The sequence below is a fragment of the Mauremys reevesii genome, linkage group 4 (assembly GCF_016161935.1).
Source record: "Mauremys reevesii isolate NIE-2019 linkage group 4, ASM1616193v1, whole genome shotgun sequence".
NCBI lineage: Eukaryota > Metazoa > Chordata > Testudines > Geoemydidae > Mauremys > Mauremys reevesii.
This window is the reverse complement of record NC_052626.1, coordinates 103,622,615-103,641,490: the sequence shown is the minus strand read 5'-3', so window position 1 is coordinate 103,641,490 and position 18,876 is coordinate 103,622,615. Positions and strand designations below refer to the sequence as shown.

The following is an 18,876-nucleotide window of genomic DNA, read 5'->3' as shown; positions in this document are numbered from 1 at the left end:
TGTCAGGGATGATCTAGATAATACTTAGTCCTGCCATGAGTGCAGAGGACTGGACTAGAAGACCTCTCAAGGTCCCTTCCAGTCCTATGATTCTATTTTTTTTTATCTCTGAGGGAGAAGCTGTCGCACTGCCCTGAGCTCCGTCTTCAGTTGAGGATGGTTGAGAAGAAACTGAGGGGGTCGGGCTGTGCGCACGCTGAACAGACTCCAACGGCGCCGCAAGACAGCTATGGCACATGCATGGCCCGACCAGTCACTTCTACAGAAAATCTCTGATCAATGGCGCTGAATTGGAGTACCCACAGGGACAGCACTCAAAGAAGAACTAGAAGTAAAGGGTCAATACTAGCTACATTACTATTAGACAGAGGGGATTTGGTGATTTTTTGGTGCAGAATTCCCCCAGGAGTAATAGCAGGTGCCTACACATCAGTTGGTAGAATGGCTGCAATATAATAGTCCCTTGTGATCCAGTGTCAAGCACTGCTTTACATTCTGCACCTTTGATCCTCACAGTGACCACTGCTCGAGGCCCAATCAGTCCTGAGGGGATCCTAGCTGAACAGTCTCTTCTAGGGGAGCCTTCAAGTCCTGTGGCTCCCTGGGTCTGGGTGGCCCCCTTCTCCTTTGGCAGTTCCTTGACCCCTCCCAACTGGTCCTCAGCTTTCCATACACCATATGTCACCTGCAGCTGGCAAGAACAAGCTTCAAATAGCCAATGCCAATCTTGTGACCAATGCAACAGTCCAGGCCTCTGATTTTAATCTTCCACACCATCGCCATCTATAGACAAAGCTCAGTTGTTTCAGATGTAGACTGATCAGATATGCTGCAAATGACTGTAAGTAGGGCCTTTGCCATTGTGGCAGTTAGACGAAGTACACCATATACTTCCAAGTCTGCATCCATCGGCAAGGGCTGCATGGTTCCCTCATAGACTTGCACAGCGCCCTTCCCTCAGCTATTGAGTGGTTAAGACATTTAGACTAACATGCTGGACTTGAACATCTACATAAATTCAATCAAAATAGAACAATAAATAAAATACTGTACCTGGAAAATGGCTCTTTACAGAAAAGGAAAAGAACATAAGAATGGTCATACTGGGTCAGACCAAAGGTCCATTTAGGCAAGTATCCTGTATTCCGACAGTCATCAATGCCAGGTGCCCCAGAGGGAATGAACAGAACAGGTAACAGAGGCTAGGGACACCAGCCCTGCCCATCCTGGCTAATATAAATTGATGGACCTGTTCTCCATGAATTTATCTAGTTCTTTTTTGAACCCTGTTATAGTCTTGGCCTTCACAACATCCTCTGGCAAAGAGTTCCACAGGTTGATTGTGCGTTGTGTGAAGAAATGCTTCCTTTTGTTTGTTTTAAACCTGCTGCCTATTAATTTAATTTGGTGACCCCTAGTTCTTGCATTATGAGGAGTAAATAACACTTCTTTATTTACTTTCTCCACACCCATCATGATTCTATAGATCTCTGTCATATCCCCCCTTAGTTGTCTCTTGTCCAAGCTGAAAAGTCCCAATCTTATTAATCTCTCCTCATATGGAAGCTGTCCATACCTCTAATAATTTTTGTTGCCCTTTTCTGAACCTTTTCCAACTCCAGTACGTTTTTTTTGAGATGGGGCAACCACATCTGCAGGCAGTATTCAAAATGTATTCAAGATAAACAGAAAAGTACAGAGATGAACCCTCCTCACATTGCCTATAGAAGAACAAGCTTGCAGACAAATGAAACATTTCGGTATTTAGTGGTTTCAAATATTCCATGAATGAATACTTCATTTAACAAATACTGTTTTGAAAAAGGATCCATGTGTTTATGGATACCCTCATGCAGCCCACAAAACTTCTTAGTTGGCACAAACCACATTTCTTAAAGGTTTCAATTTACAGAAGTATAATACAAATATATTTTAAATACCTCTAAATATTTAAATGGTTTGGATCTCATGAAAATTTCCCTACATATCACATACATTCTTCAAATAGGAACTAACAAGGAAATAAAAATGCAAATAAAATAAGCAAGCTAACCATAAATATACATAAAATGAGTAAATTTCGTTTTTATAACTATGAATGTCATTTTCTAACTGTGTGCTAAATAGATAAGTGACAGAAAAATAAATGCTCTTGTATACATTAAAAATTTCTGAAAGATTTCTGACACACAAATCATGGAAAAGAAAATGATCTGGCTATTTCTAGCATTTAAGCTGAATATCAGAAAAAGCAAAAATGCCACTTCAGAGAGCAAATTTTTATTCGGTGTTCAGAAACAACAGTAATGACTGTTATGGGTTGCAATGTGCTAAAATTACTAAAAAATTTAACATGAATATGGATGTTCTATAAAGCACTATGAAGTAGTTAATCAAAAACAATTTACATATATTATTAGACAAAAGAGAAGTGGTTTGATCTGGTCAGTTTCACCATTAGTACAGGTTTTTTAATGTACTTATTCCTAACATAGCTTTAAAAAAAATCTTAATATTAGTAGTCATACAAATATAGCCCCCCTAAAAACACTATAAAGTCACCTGATATTTTTTACTAGATCCAGGCATAATTTTGATTTAAAAACTCAAACAGTAAAGAGATTAATTTGTCACACGCAGGGCCAGCTCCAGCTTCTTTGCCACCCCAAGCAGCAAAGCGAAAATAAAAAAAGAAAAGAAAAGATAAAGCCACAATCAGCTGCAGTTCAGCAGCAGCTCTGCCATTCGGCAGTGGGTTCTTCGCTCCAAGAGGGACTGAGGGACCCGTCATCGAATTGCCACCGAAGACCCGGACATGCCGCCCCTTCCCATTGGCCACTCCAAGCACCTTGGCTGTTGCCTGGCGCCGGCCCTGGTCACACGTATGAAATACATTTTAATCATAAGATATAACTGTACAACTTCCTCAAAACAGTCATCAGTGCAGAAAATTATCAGCCAAATGGAGTCCTCAGTTTTTCAACCCTGATCATTCTACAGGGTTGCCATTTTTTCTATAAAAGCCCTAATATTGTCCTTCACTCCATTGCCTTACGTATAGCTACAGCATGGTTCCAGCGATTGCCAGGCAGTGCTCTGAAGACTTGATCCAAACCCTAATTTAGTTAATAGGAGTATTTCCATTGACTTCACTGGGTTTGGGATCAGGCCTTGAGAAAAGAACATACTCTCACTTTGCCTTGGAAACCAAAAGAATTATCTTTGTGATGTTCACAGCTCCTGCAGAATAATGGAGCAAAAGTACTAACGTTACTTCTGAACCTCCTTCCCCTACCATGCCGGGTAATGATTTAGCTATCTTTGAACAGGTCCTGGAGAGTCTCTGTTAAGTATCACACTCTCCTAGTCAAGCAAAGATCCTAAGAGGATTAGAGAACTGAAAAACAACTTAAAATAATTTTAAAATAATAATCAGCAAACCATTACTAGCCAATTTACAAACACTGCAGATATCTCAACTTATTTCACTTCCAGCTCACTAAACTTGAAGCAATATAAACTAATTTGTAACAATTTTTTGCATTTTTTTCTCTCACAATTCACCCTGCTTCTCAGGTCTCTCTGTATCCCAACTTCACCTCAGTCCTGAACTTCTATGCAAGGACAAGGACATCCCATCATTTGTTTGGTCCCATCGTGGGTTAGCCAATCATAGCCCCACTCACAGATGAACAACTCGCCCTGCCCCAAGATCCTTCTTGTTCTTGCCTTCCTGATGAATTGTACTATCTGCTACTCTACTCTTATTTCTGCTTATCTATGGGCCCCAACAGCAACAGAATATTTCCTAGATGAACAGCTGCAGACTAATTCTTCCATTACTAGGATGGACTTTAGGGCTATGTCTACATTTATGGTGGCATGTAGAGTACATACACTGCATGCCAACCTAGCATGGGTATAAACAACAGCATAAACAATGAGGCACTATTTAGGCAAGTAGAGTAAAGACAATTAGAACCTTAGGATATATACCCTACATAGTTCTCTACACAACCAATGTTCACACTATTGATATTCCCACTACTATTGTTCCCACTACTGTTTTTAGCAGAGTAGTGTACCACTGCATCCCTGCCACTGGAGCCTCTCTATGCCTCAGGGAAAGACTCCAGCAAGGAAAGGCTCTGGCAGTCCCCGCTGTCTCCCCCCTGCCAGAACCTTTCACTATGATAGGTAGCTATACACCACAGTGTGAACAAGCCTGCTTTTTTTTTTTTTTTTTTTTTTTTTTTAACTGTGGCATATAGCTACATGTACCTTACACATCACCACCAGTTTAGACAAGACCTTTGAAAAAGGCCATTTTCCATGTAAAAACTACAAGGATCTTTTAGAGGAGCTACTGCTGATTTGTCTTCCCCACAAGCAAAATTGTACAGTGTAATTGCTGGTGGGTCCCCCCCACACCAGGGAGTTCTTCAGAGCATCCAATAGGGAGAATCCAAATCTTTGCACTTCTCTTTTAAGCCATATTTTAAGCACTATTCATCTCTCTCTCTCACACACAGACACACACACACTTTAGATATGATTAAAAAACCCATCAAGTAGAACACTGAAGAATGTTATATTTTATGATGAAAAAAGTGTCATAGCAGGCAGATGGGAGTTGATAGCAATTTAAGCTTTTCCAGCCTTTTCTCTAACTCTTGGGGTCCACAAATTAACTTTCAGGTTACTTCCTAAGTTTCCTTCCTAGTTACAGTCTCATTTGATGATCCTCACATACAGGGTCTTCTTTCTGTAACATAGTGGAAATAGCTGCAGTCCTCTGACTGAGCCCTGTAGGGCCTAAATCAATCCTATGTCCAGAGTCCTAACAGAATGATTTTTCCCAGAGCTGCAGAAATACTTAACTAAACCTTAAATTGAATATAAAAAAAAGAACCATTTTTGCCAAACTTGACTCTTTTCCCAAAGATTAAACACTGTTGTCATGATCAGGAATAAGTTTTAATGCTTTCCCTAGACCAGAGATTGGGACATTTATGAGCATGGTAATTAGAAATTTGTGTTTTGATTTATCTGCTATTCTCAGACAGTCTGGTCTGCTAATCCTCACAATTGAGTTTTTGCAAGCATTTAATAAAAATACATACACACTCTCTCTCTCAGACTGGGAACATAAAATCTTCAGGAATAACTTTACAGAGCAAATTTGAATGGGTGAGTGGGGAGCTATTAATGACTGGGAAAATCCTACTCGTGAAGGCAATGTCACAGAACACCATGAAGTCAATTTTGTATTATTTTGTGAAAGTGTGAATGTTTGATCAAGTAGTTGCTTTATGTATTTCTTTGCAGGGGGTTTGCAACCTGTACTCTGAGAGTTTTCCTGCAGGAAATCAGAATATGAGGCATTTTAGCATACTGAGGTTTGATGTCATTTTCTTTATACAAAAAACAAAACAAAACAAAAAAAAACCCACAGTTTTTTTTTCATATTTTTGGAGGGGGTGTGTGAATTTCATAGATATTTTTTCTTGAGACTACAGCGGTGTCTATAACTATGAAGGCAAAAACTTTTTACTGCAATTATCTGTGCTCAGATACCCAATTACTTCTAAGTATAATTCAAGACATCAGATATGACCTTTAAAGCCCTAAATGAGAGATCATTTAGGACATTTTTGCTATCAGTTCTCAGAATAGAAATTTCTAGAATCAGCAGCAGTGTGCTCTCCGTATCCCTGATTATGGAGCTCCCTTCCTCTAACTATCCACCAGAACCTAAATTTCATAACTTTCAGGGAATGGCGTCAGCATAGCTGACTACTGACATGAATGCAAGGCTCTGTTTTTCTCAGTAAGAGGTGGCCGACATTTTGACCATCCACATTAAGTACTTTATGTATTTATTTAATTTTAAGTAGTCTATGGTGGCAGATGCTATAGCAATTGACAATGAAAATAATAAAAATAAAACAAAAATCTGAGGAGATATAGATAAAAAATGGGGTGGGAATAAAATAAAAATAATTATTCCTAATTTTTCCCAGTGTTATCCAAATACATAATTGAGACAAGTGTTAACATCATGTCATTACTACTGAGACATTTACAGAAGTGGTTATTTTAAATTAGAGAATACTGATTAGAAATCTGAATTCTTCTAAGAGCACTATACAACAAATGCACTATTCTAATAGAATCTTTTGCTCTTAAAGTGCTAATATACACCGTTTACCTTTTCAAGACAGAAGATATCTAATACACAACAGATATAAGTATTTTAATACTCCATAATGTTTCTTGCTTTTTCAGTACATACAAGGTTCATTTGATAATTGTTATTCAATTATAAAAGAAAACTAGTAAGCTAGCTGTCTGCCAGGCATATTTCTGCTTTTTTCTAGTTTATTTAATTTGCCTTATTAAATTATTTAGGGTAAATGGAGCCTGCAAATGGAGCCTACCATCACCGTGAATGAGAAGTGCACCAGACGGGTATAGAAGAATTCAGCCCTTTTAGGTGGGACTTGGTATTTTTGTCCACCTTATGGGACGTTGGGGTCATTATGGTTGGTGTTTACCACATCTCTTTTGCTGGATCCATAATCACTTCACTCACTGGTAAGGCAATCTTTCCGAGTGAGAAAGACTGGAGTATATCCACTAAATCAAGGCACAACATGAGATTAAATTAGCTAGGGACATAAAGGGCAACAAGAAAACATTTTACAAATACATTAGGAGCAAGAGAAAGACCATGGACAGAGTAGACTCATTACTCAATGAGAAGGGAAACACAATAACAAAAAATGCAGCAATGGCTGAAGTGGTAAATGCCTTATTTATTTCAGTTTTCACCAAAAAGGTTAGCAGTGATTGAATAAATAACATACTGAACATCAGTGTAAATGTGGTAGGATCTGAGGCTAAAATAGGGAAAGAACAAGTTAAGAATTACTTAGGCCAGGTCTACACTACAGACCTATATCGGTATAACTATATTGCTCGGGGGGGGGGAGGGTGAAAAATCAACATCTCGAGCAACATAGTTATACAGACTTAACTCCCTCAGGTAGATTGTGCTATGTCGATGGGAGAGCTTCTCCTGTTGACTTAGGGTACGTCTACACTACGGGACTATTCCGAATTTGCATAAACCGGTTTTGTAAAACAGATTGTATAAAATCGAGTGCGCATGGCCACACTAAACACATTAAATCGGTGGTGTGCGTCCACGGTCCGAGGCTAGCATCGACTTCTGGAGCGTTGCACTGTGGGTAGCTATTCCATAGCTATCCCATAGTTCCCGCAGCCTCCCCCACCCCTTGGAATTTCCGGGTTGAGATCCCAGTGCCTGATGGGGCAAAAATCATTGTTGCGGGTGGTTCTGGGTAAATGTCATCAGTCACTCCTTCCTCTGGGAAAGCAACGGCAGACAAGCATTTCGCGGCTTTTTTCCCTGGATTGCCCTGGCAGATGCCATAGCATGGCAATCATGGAGCCTGTTTTGCCTTTTGTGACTGTCACCGTATGTGTACTAGATGCCGCTGACAGAGGCGATTCAGCAGCGCTACACAGCAGCATGCTTTTGCTTTTTCATGACAGCAGAGATGGTTACCAGCCATACTGTACCATCTACCAATCCATAAATTGGTAAAAAGATGATCATGGTTACCAGTCCTTTTGCACTGCACCATCTGTTGCTGTCATAAGTGCCCCTGGCTGCTCTTAGCCAGGGGCGCAAAAGCCAAACTTGGGAATGACTCCCTGAGTCAATCCCTCCTTTTTGGTATCTAAAAATAGAATCAGTCTTGCCTAGAATATGGGCAAGTGTACTAGAGAACCACTGTATCATAGAACCAGAGAGCACAGCTGCTCTGTGTCAGATCCAGCAGAAATTATGAGCTGTATGCTATTCACAGGGGGTGCTCCTGCAGCAACCCCACCTGTTGATTCCGTTCTTCCCCCAGCCTTCCTGGGCTACCGTAGCATTGTCCCCCCCACTTGCGTGATGAAGTAATAAAGAATGCAGGAATAAGACACAGTGACTTGTTAGTGAGAAATGAGTGGAAGGCAGCCTCCAGCTGCTATGATAGTCCAGACAGGACAGTAAGGAGTGTGGAGGAGAGGAGCCCAGCATCCCTCTGCTAGTCCAGGGGCAATTGAATCTTTTCTTTACACATGAAGGGTGGGGGCTGATGGAGCTCAGCCCCCTGTTGCTATGATGAGGATGGTTACCAGCCATACTGCACCATCTACCAGGAAAAATTAGGGCCAGGCGCCCTTGATCGACCTCACGGATGCTAGTCGGCATGGTTACCAGTCCTTTTGCACTGCCCCATGTGCCAATAGGCTGATGATGACAATGGATATCAGTCATATTGCACCATCAGCCACCCATGGTGGGGGGGGAGCAAGGATGTTGGTGTTGAGTGCTGCACCATCCCGTCTATCTGCAGCATTCAGTAAAGATAGGGTGACATGTAAAAGAGTCAAGAGAGGATTGTTTTCCCTTTCACTTCTGGGGGTGGGTGGGGGGGTGCGTAAATTGCCGAGCTATGCCCTGACCCACCGCGGACACTGTGTTTGACCCTAGAAGCATTTGGAGCTCAGCCAAGAATGCAAATGCTTTTCGGAGACTGCAGGAACTGTGGGATAGCTTGAGTCCTCCAGTCCATGAGCGTCCATTTGATTCTTTGGCTTTCCGTTACGCTTGTCACGCAGCAGTGCACTGAGTCCCTGCTATGCCGTCTGTCTGGAGATTTTTTTAAAATGTTTTTAATTCGTCTTCTGTAACGGAGCGCTGATAGAACAGATTTGCCTGCCCTTACAGCGATCACGTCTGCATGGTCCATGCGGGAGCTCTTTCTTTATTTTGATTTTTAACTGCATCACCACACGTGCTGATCGGAGCTCCACGCTGGGCAAACAGGAAATATTCAAAAGTTCGTGGGGCTTTTCCTGTCTACCTGGCCACTGCATCCGAGTTCAGATTGCTGTCCAGAGCGGTCAGTGGTGCACTGTGGGATACCGCCCGGAGGCCAATACCGTCGATCTGCGGCCACACTAACCCTAATCCGATATGGTAATACCGATATTAGCGCTACTCCTCTCGTTAGGGAGGAGTACAGAAACTGGTTTAAAGAGCCCTTTATACCGATATAAAGGGCCTCTTAGTGTGGACGGGTGTGGCGTTAAATCGGTTTAATGCTCCTAAAACCGGTTTAAACGCGTAGTGTAGACCAGGCTTTAGCTACTGCCTCTCAGGGAAGTTGATTAGTAGTAGTGTCTTCACTAAAGTACTACAGTGGCGCAGCTGCACCAGTGCAGCTGCTCCACTATAGTTGTACTTGAAGACAAGGCCTTAGACAAGTTAGATGTCTTCAAATTGTCAGGGTCTGACAAAATACATCCTAAAATACTCAGAGAACTGGCTGAAAAGATTTCTGAGCCATTAGCGATTATCTTTGAGAACTCATGGAGAATGGGAGAGATTTACTTGGAATTGGTACTTCTTTGAGCAGGGGGTTGAACTATATGACCTCCTGAGGTATCTTCCAACTCTAATCTTCTATGATTCTATCCCAGAGGACTGGAAAATGGCAAATATAGTACCTATCTATCTATAAAATGGAGAATAAGGACAACCCAGGGAATTATAGACCCATCAGCTTAACTTCAGTACCCAGAAACATAATGGAGTAACTAATCAAATTGTAAGCACCTACAGTATAATAAGGTGATAAGTAACAATCAACATGGATTTGTCAAGAACAAATTATGTCAAACCAACCTAATATTCTTCTTTGACAGGGTAACAAGCCTTGTGGATAGGGGAGAAGCAGTAGATGGGATATATCTAAAATTTAGTAAGGTTTTTTATACTATTTCACTGTGACAAAATGGGGATTTTCCCTTGTTATGTTGTATGAGTCTTACTGTTGAGCCTATGTGAGTTTTACTGTTTTGCATGAATACTGTGTATGTCTCCGTTTCCCTGTGTGCTGCACCAACACCTTGGTGGTGGGAATAGCGGTGTGTGACTTTGGCTGAGACCCCTGGAGCAGGTGAGGTTGCTCCATTTGCCTGCACCTATGCTATGACTGGTGCCCTTTGTAACCTGAAACCCAGAAGGGGGATGCAACCAGGTGACGACCAGGTGACTCTTTGCCTGGGAAGTGAAACAAAGACAAGGAGGAGCAGCAGCGGGGATATCTGAGGTTGGGTCGCTGGAAGCTGGCAGTCTGCTTGGGGGGGACTGGAAGAGGGGGAATCCTGGGCTTCTGACCCAGCACTCCCCAAGATAGACTTTGGCTGAAAGTAACTGATTTCCATGCTAACAAGCTCCGTTCTATGCTGTGTTCCTGTCTACTAATAAACTCTTCTGTTCTACATGCTGGCTGAGAGTCACTGCTGACTGCAGAGCCCTCTGGCTTCCCCAGGAGCCCTGCCCAGGTGGACTTGCTGTGGGAAGCGCATGGTGTGGAAGGGGATGCTAAATGATTCGAGGTCAGACCCAGGAAGGTCAAAGCTGCGTAAGCTTCTTGCCCTGGCAACAGTATGCTCAGAGAGAGGAGGCTCCCACCGAGTCCTGACTGGCTTCATATGGAGTAGTTCCAGAGCATCGCCCTGGTGACTCCGTGACATGACTTTCTCATAAGCAAACTAGGGAAATGCAGTCTAGATGAACTTACTATAACACAACTGATTGGAAAAGCATACTCAGAGAGCAGTTATCAATAGTTCATAGTCAAGCTGGAAGGGCATATTGAGTGGGGTCCCACAGGGCTCTGTGTAGGGTCTGGCTCTATTTAGTATCTTCATCATTGATTTGGATAATGGTATAGAGGGTATACTTATAAAGTTTTAGGATGATACCAATCTGGGAGGGATTGCAAGCAGTTTGGAGGACAGGGTTAGAATTCAAAATGATCTTGACAAACTAGAAAAATGGCTGGAAATAAATAGGATGAAATTCAATAAGGAAAAATACAAAGTATCACTCTTAGGAAGGAATCAGGGCTGCCCAGATGATTCAGGGGGCCTGGGGCAAAGCAATTTCAGGGGCCCCTTACATAAAAAAAAAGTTGCAATACTACAGAATACTATATTCTCATGGGGGCCCCTATGGGGGCCCGGGGCCTGGGGCAAATTGCCCCACTTGCCCCCCCCCCCCACCGGGCGGCCCTGGAAGGGACAATCAATTGCACATATACAAAATGGGAAATGACTACCTAGGAAGCAGTACTGCACAAAAAGGTCTAGAGGTTACAGTGGATCACCAACTAAATGAGAGTCAACAATGTAATACTATTGCAAACAAAAAAGTGAACATCATTATGGGATATATTAGCAGAAGTGTTGCAAGCAAGACGAGAGGAGTAATTCTTCCACTCTACTCAGCACTGATAAGGCCTCAGCTAGAGCACTGTGCAGTGTTGGGCACCACATTTTGGGAAAGATATGGACAAACTGCAGAAAGTCCAGAGGCGAGTAACAAATATGATTAAAGGTTTAGGAAAATATGACTATGAGAAAAGATTGAAAAAATTGGATTTGTTTAATCTAAAGAAGCAAAGACTGAAGGGGGACATGGCAAGAGTCTTCAAGTACTTAAAAAATTGTTATAAAGAGGACGATGATAAATTGTTCTCCTTAACTGCTGAAAAGAGGACAAGAAGTAATAGGCTTATGTTGCAGCAAGGGAATTTTAGGTTAGACAAGATAAGGGTAACTAAGTACTGGAACAAATTATCTAAAGATGTTGTGGATTCACTGTCATTAGAGGTTTTTAAGAACAGGTCAAACAAAAACCTGTTAGGGATGGTCTAGATAAAACTTAGTCCCGCCTTAGTGCAGGAGACTGGACTACACGATCTATCAAGGACCCTTTGAGTCCTACATTTCTATGATTCTAAAACTAAAGAGCAACTGCATTGATCATTACACTAATAAAATCTAAAATATTTCCTGTGAGATTCCTTTATTAGGTTGAGAGGAAAGGTATCCTGAAAGTGAATTCTGAGGAAGCTTACAGGCTTGATACGAAGGGTCACCATATAGGAATAATTTTTATTTATTTGTTTTTTAAGGAACCTGCTGAGACTTCTTAGATCAGGGGTGGGCAAACTTTTTGGCGCGAGGGCCACATCTCGGTATAGAAATTATATGGCGAGCCATGAATGCTCACAAAACTGGGGTTGGGGTGTGGGAGGGGGGAGGGTTCTAGTTGGGAGTGCGGGTTCTGAGGTGGGGCCAGAAATGAGTTCAGGGTGCAGGAGGATGCTCTGGGTTAGTGGGTAGAGTGTGGGGTAGGGGGTGCGGTCTCCGGTTGGAGGTGCAGACTCTGGGGTGTAGGAGGGTGCTCTTGGCTGGGACCCAGGGGTCAGAGGGTGGGAGGGGATCAGGGCTGGGGCAGGGGGTTGGGGGGAATGGTGGGGTGAGGGCTCTGGCTGGGGGTGCAGACTTTGGGGGTGGGGCTGGTGATGAGGGATTTGGGATGCAAGAAGGTTTGGAGTGGGGAGAGGGATCAGGGTTGGGGCAGGGGGTTGGGGGTGGCTCGGGGGTGCAGGCTTGGGGCAGCGCTTATCTCAAGCAGCTCCTGGAAGCAGCGGCATGACCCCCTCTGGCTCCTACATGGAGGCACGGCCAGGTGGCTCTGCTGTGGGCTGCCCCATCCTCAAGCACCACCCCTGCAGCTTCCATTGGCTGTCAGTCCCGGCCAATGGGAGCTGAGGGGGTGGCACTTGGGATGGGGGCAGCGTGCAGACTGGAGCCCCCTGGCTGCCCCTATGCATAGGAGCCAGAGGGGGAAGATGCCGCTGCTTCCAGGAGCCATGCAGAGCAGCCCCTGACACTGCTGTCTGGCTGGAGCACCAGAGTGGGGCAAGTCCCAGACCCCACTCCCCAGTGGGAGCTCGAGGGCCAGATTAAAATGGCTGGGGGGCAGGATCTGGCCCACAGGCCATAGTTTGCCCACCCCTGTCTTAGATCAAGTATCTGCAAAAGTCCCCAACATTTCTTTGCATGAGAAAATACCTAGGACAAAACTCCCTGATCTTATGAGAGGATGGAACATGTTCCATCCTCTCATAAGATCAGGGAGTCTTCTTGCAAAACATTGTGAAGGCAACTTCTGCCTCAGTAAATTCTCATGAGAAGATTTCCCTGAAAAAGGAAGTGGAGATGACAGGATATCATAATGACATACTAAAGGATATAGCCCTTCTCTATAATTTTAAGGACACACTGTTATAAATTGATTAAAAAAACACATTATGATTTTTACATACACTGTTTAGAGGCTAAGGAAATTCTAGAGAGCATTTTAAGATTGCTCATTTGGTCAGATTTGAAGACCTCAGCAGTAGGGGAGCTCCTCAACCCTCAGCTGAAAAGGTGGTACAAGCTATATACCCCTTGGAAGAGTGCTCCTTACCCAAGAACTGTTAGTACTAACTTCTAAGTAAGCAGAAAAACCTGACTTCTGAAAGGGAATAATAACAAGACCAGCAGGTGTAAGATTTGTTGGCAGACGGAAAAAATAGGAATTTAGCATGTAGAACCTATTGCGTTTTTATAACCTTTCCACATCATTGAGCATGCACTGAAATGCACAGCCTCAACAAGACAAACTGCTATTAATTATTCCAGTGTTCACGTGGCGGGTACACAATTCCAAGATCTAGGAAGACAATTTAATTAAGGTGAACTTTGAAAATTTTCAAATAGAGTTTAAAAGGATATCTCCAGCATTTTATTTCCCTTGAGACTACCAACTGGAAATTTAACAAAACATTTTGAGCAGTAAACATAAAACTTACCTTTGTCATCCCGGAAATAATTAGGTGGATTCCTTCTGGCATTTTATGTTCCTCATATATAATGGTTCCATAGTCATAATAACTGATCCTTGCTCTTTTCTAAAAACCACAAGTAGATTCATTGTAAGTTTAAACCAAACAGTACAGAAAGTATAGCACCTATCACACTTCTGAGCATTCAATGACAAAACAACAAATATAATAGTAATGATGGATTTTTAGATTTTATTAGAATGTTTCAGAGTAGAGTTTTTTTCCCCAAATAATCACAAAAACAATGCTGGCTAATACTGCACTAACATTTATTGTCATTAAATTGCAACTTCCCTTCAGGAAAGTAACGACAGAGGCCAAAACATGACAAATATTGATCATGATTATTTAAAGGAAGATGATAGTTATATTCTAAAATAATTTTAACTTAAACATAGAAACCACCAAAAAAATCAACACTTATCTTTTTAATTATGTTTTTATGTTGCTAGGGGGTTATGTAAGGCATAAGGCGAACACTTGAAGTGTAACAGATCTCTCGTTAAGAGAACCCTATTTTCAAAGTAAAAAATCAAGTTACTTTTATATGGTTATTTTTTTAGGGTCACAGGATACTCATACTAAAGTAAAAAGTACATTTTTGTTTAAAATGCATGATGGTGTTGTTATTGCCAGTTTCCAATGCAATAGCAACTTGTGCATATTTTTCAGAGTGGAGGATTTTTTTCCAAGCAAATTAGAGTTCTGAATGAGTTTATTCTGAAACATTGAACAAATGTCACTGACAAAAAATAGCTTTGATAGCATCTACATTCATTCAACTTTTCATTCCAAAACCTGTTCTTTATACTGAACATACATTATTCCACTAAACTAAGTTCCTGGTAAACACAGAACAAATTGTATTTGGTATAACATTTGAACATTTTGAACTTATAAACAAACAAACAAATGGTTTGCTTGATGAAATGAAAAACTGGAACACTTCAGGTGCCCTGAAAGAAATTCTTGGGACACTGGGGCTTCATGGCTGTCCTGGTTAACTCAGGTTGTATGATCACCCTATCTTTTACATTTTCATCAGAGTTTATCATTTTTAGACAATCCGTATGAATGCTGAATGTGTGTTGTTGGTATGCAGGGGGGGGAAGGGACATTTTGTTTGACACTTCTCTGGCATACTCAGCTCAGAAGCAGTCGCTGTAATCTGCACTCTTTACAAGTAAAAATAAAAAAATGTGCACCAAAAGAAACTGTCATGTGAAAGTTTCCATTTTAACCATGAGAAGTATCTTGTCCTGAGAGTTCTAAGTTGTGAACTGCCATATCCTTGAAAGGGTTCTAAATTGTGAGAACTCAAATATAACTAGTTTCCATCCCCTTCCTTTAATAGCAAGAGCATTCCTTCCCTATTCTCTCCCTACTATGTCTCTTCTAATTTCCTCATCCTCTCCTGACTCTACAATGAGCACTGGAAAATCCTTCCCCCTTTCCAGTAAGCCAGCCACCCCATGCTGCTGACACATCTCATTGTCACCTTCCTGGATGCTGAGTACCATATCAGTTTCTCCAGATCCTATGTCTTTCCCGGGTATTGGTTCTCAACACAAGGAAGAGGTGAGGCATAGGCAGAAGTGGGAAACAGGGCACAATAGGAGGAGAATCACTCTAGGACAGGGGTTCTGAAAATTTTCAATGTGGACACACCTTAATAGAAGGATTGTCTCATGGACACATTTCCTACTTGTTCACAATCATATAGAACCCCCGTGGCAACTAAAGTAAGACAGTATTTAGGTATTTTAGCTGTCTTTAATGCAATATGTGGACATTTGTAGGAGTAGCTGGAAATGAGGAGAAGCACTAACTTGTGACTTGCCAGCTTCCCACAGACGTCCAACAAATTTAAGACCTGCTGAACTAGACGAGAACATAATGCCAGTGTTCTGTGGGTTAAAATTAGAGCTGTTTATTTTCAGTGCATGTGTTCAGCAAAAAATGGTTCTTTGCCTTACAGTAAATGTAGTTCTTCAAGATGTGTTGCCCATGTGAATTCCATTCTTGGTGTACATGCACTCTATGTGTGCAAGATTGGATTCTTTTGGCCAGTAGTATTGGGCTGGGGCCATGCCTGCTAGATGTCCTTTCACCCCATACTCAAGGGCATAATGGGCCCCACGTAGTTCCTTCAACAATACAGGATACCAGAAGAGAAGGACTTTGTAGTAGTGGGGGAGGAAGAGGATGGGTTGTGGAATCCATGTGACCAACACATTTCAAAGAGCCACATTTGCTATAAGGTAGGTAAACATTATTTCTTCTTTGAGTGATTATCACAAATTGAGACAGTTTATACCAATTCAGGTAGTTCTGTCTGGAGAGAAGGTTTTAGTAGTCAGCCATGTGCATTTGGAGGCTGGCAAATGAAAATAATTTACACCTGAAAAGATAGGCTTATTCAGGTCTTTCTCTGTGCGTGTAGATTTGGGAGGTTCCGGCCACTTCAACTTCTCCTGGTCCATGGCTATGACCCTGATACTGGGTGAAGGGACTTGGTACCTTGTATCAGTTCTCTTGGAGGTGCTGGGTACTGAAGTTAGTGCTGAGAGAAAGTGGTGAGCAGACTTAGTGGGTACCACTGGTGCTCTCTTGATAGTTGGTACTGGGCACCAGAGGAAATCTTTCTAGGCTGTTGGCACTTTGATAGTGGAGTCCAAGATAAGTCGGATGTTTGATGATTTGTGTCTTGACTTGGCAGGTACCAGAGGAGGTGTCCTACGCCTCTGCTCAAAGCTGGAGCAGTGCTCCTTTCTATCTCTATCAGAGGTAAGTGATGCCAAAATGAAGGCAGATGACTGGGGCCTCTTGGTGAGTATAGCCCAAGAGCTCAGGTGGAATGTCAGCTCACCAGGGCGCTCATGGAGAGGGACTGACCAGAAGCCTGAGCTTTAGCTGTGTCCTTCCTTCCAGTGTCTGAGGAAGCTTGCATTGAGTGCTCCAGGAGGAATAATTTTAGGTGGGCTTCTCTAGCTTTCTGAGTTCACTTAGAGAAGGAGCAATATATGGAATATTGCTCAGGAATTTATCCCTCTCCTAGACAAAAAAGGGGGGCCAACAGGGTGTCTGTCATTAAGAGACATTTACCAAAGTTTCACAAGAGAGCTGGCTTTGAATACAGGGGATTTCAGTTCTGCCATTTTGCTAAAGCCCCTGAATGGGGAAGGAAAGGTGTGGGGTCTAGTGTAAATCTAAATATCTGACTATAATTTTTTGTGGGGGGGAACAGTCGTGCCAATGGGTAAAAACACTAATATACACTACTATCTAACTAGCAACTAACTAGCTATTCTAATGACTAACTAACTCTAATTGTAGCACACGGTACACAAAGATGCAGATGGACAATGCTGAGGTTCAGTTTTGCTGCCATGGGTGGTAGGAAGGAAATGAGGTACAACTGGGCTTGCTTTCCACTTTATGTCCTTGGTTACAAAGGCACTTAGGATGCAATCGGAGCCCCAATGGACACTACTGGCCAAAATAATCTGATTTTGCAGATGGGGGTGTATGAGTACCAAGAGTGGAGTCCATGTGGCCAATCACTCTAAGAACAATAATTATTTCTCCTATGCACCGCTGAGGGCAGGCTATAATAGTTTCTTTTTCTATAGCATCAGTTTGAAAAGTTTGAATCTTCATTACAATGTATTGAATATACCTGCCTACAAGACTGATTTGAGAGATCACATTTTGAAACATACATGCAGTAAGTGTGCCTGGAAAAATGCAAGCGCACCACAATTTCCTGCAATTTGGATAGACTGGATAATTGCCATAATAACAGGCAGTTGAACATACAACTACCTATTTTATAAAGTTAGTTCTCATTTATATGTGCAAATACAACAGACTGGTGGTGCAAGTTCCATGCATTCATGTTTGAAAATTTTTCCCAAGAAAAGGTGAAGCAAAACAGGACAAATGAGAGTGTGGATGTAAAAAGGGCTTGATGCCTATTGTCACCTCAGTTTCTTCCAACCACAGCAGTGAAAGAAAATGAACCTCTCCAGATCTCCTAGAAGTCTTCCTGCCATCTGATGCATATATTCAATGTCTGAAGTGCTTAGGGGAGGAATCAATCTCCGGTGTGTCGTTATTGACATAAACAATGACTGTATAGATCATTGTTGCAACCAGGGTCCTATGGTTGCACCAGTTCTTGTACAGAGGAGGCCAAGTGGGGTGACTATGGAAAGGTTGTAGTTTGCTGGTTATGATTATACTGTCTGTATGTGTGTATCATTTTTGTATTTGAAGTTATGAATATTGGCTATGTACTTGTTTGATTCTAAGTAGCCTCAGTGAAGCATTTGGTCAGCTTCTTGAGAAAAGCCTATTCTCAGTAAGTGTCCAATCAAGAAACACTTAACTGACAATGGACTTTGGGAGACACCAATCCACATCTGAGCTTTCCTGGGAATGTTCAAACTAACATGTGAACAATGGCATCGGCCTGCAAAAAGCTGAATCATCCACAGACATGTGACTTGCCCAGGTGGCTACAGACTCCATCTTGTTGTGATTTTTCACAAGAGAACAAAGGGGTTTCCGCCCACTTGAGAGAAAATATAAAAGGCCCAGCTGGCTCAAACGATAGCCTCTCCACACCAAAGAGATGCTTGAAAGAAACTGGAACAAAGGATAGTAACTACGGGCGTGTGAGTGACTGCTGGATCCAGACTAGGAAGGAGTCTAGTCTGTGAAAGAAGCTTATTGGATCATCTCTGAAGGTGAGATTTACCTGCATTTAGTTTCCTACTGTATTAGGTTTAGACTTGCATGTTTTAGTTTTATTTTGCTTCGTAATTTACTTTGTTCTATCTGTTATTACTTGGAACCACTTAAATCTTACTTTTTATATTTAATAAAATCACTTTTTGCTTATTAATTACCCCAGAACAAGTAATTAATACCTGGGGGAGAAAACAGCTGTGCATATCTCTCTATCAGTGTTATAGAGGGCAAACAATTTATGAGTTTACCCTGTATAAGCTTTATACAGAGTAAAAACTGATTTATTTGG

General features: G+C 42.0%; 1 protein-coding gene across 11 annotated transcripts in view; it reads right to left on the bottom strand.

Moving 5' to 3' along the window:
- LOC120404838 (sodium/hydrogen exchanger 10-like) overlaps positions 1–18,876 on the bottom strand; it is a 304,962-nt gene that overhangs the window by 44,635 nt on the left and 241,451 nt on the right. For 10 of the 11 annotated variants that reach the window (XM_039537846.1, XM_039537852.1, XM_039537849.1 and 7 more), the window contains one exon: positions 13,800–13,898. In XM_039537846.1, the coding sequence (XP_039393780.1) occupies positions 13,800–13,898 (99 nt within the window). Of the gene's footprint in view, positions 1–6,459; positions 6,640–13,799; positions 13,899–18,876 lie in introns of those variants that run through there. The other variant, XM_039537857.1, reaches the window with a different exon arrangement.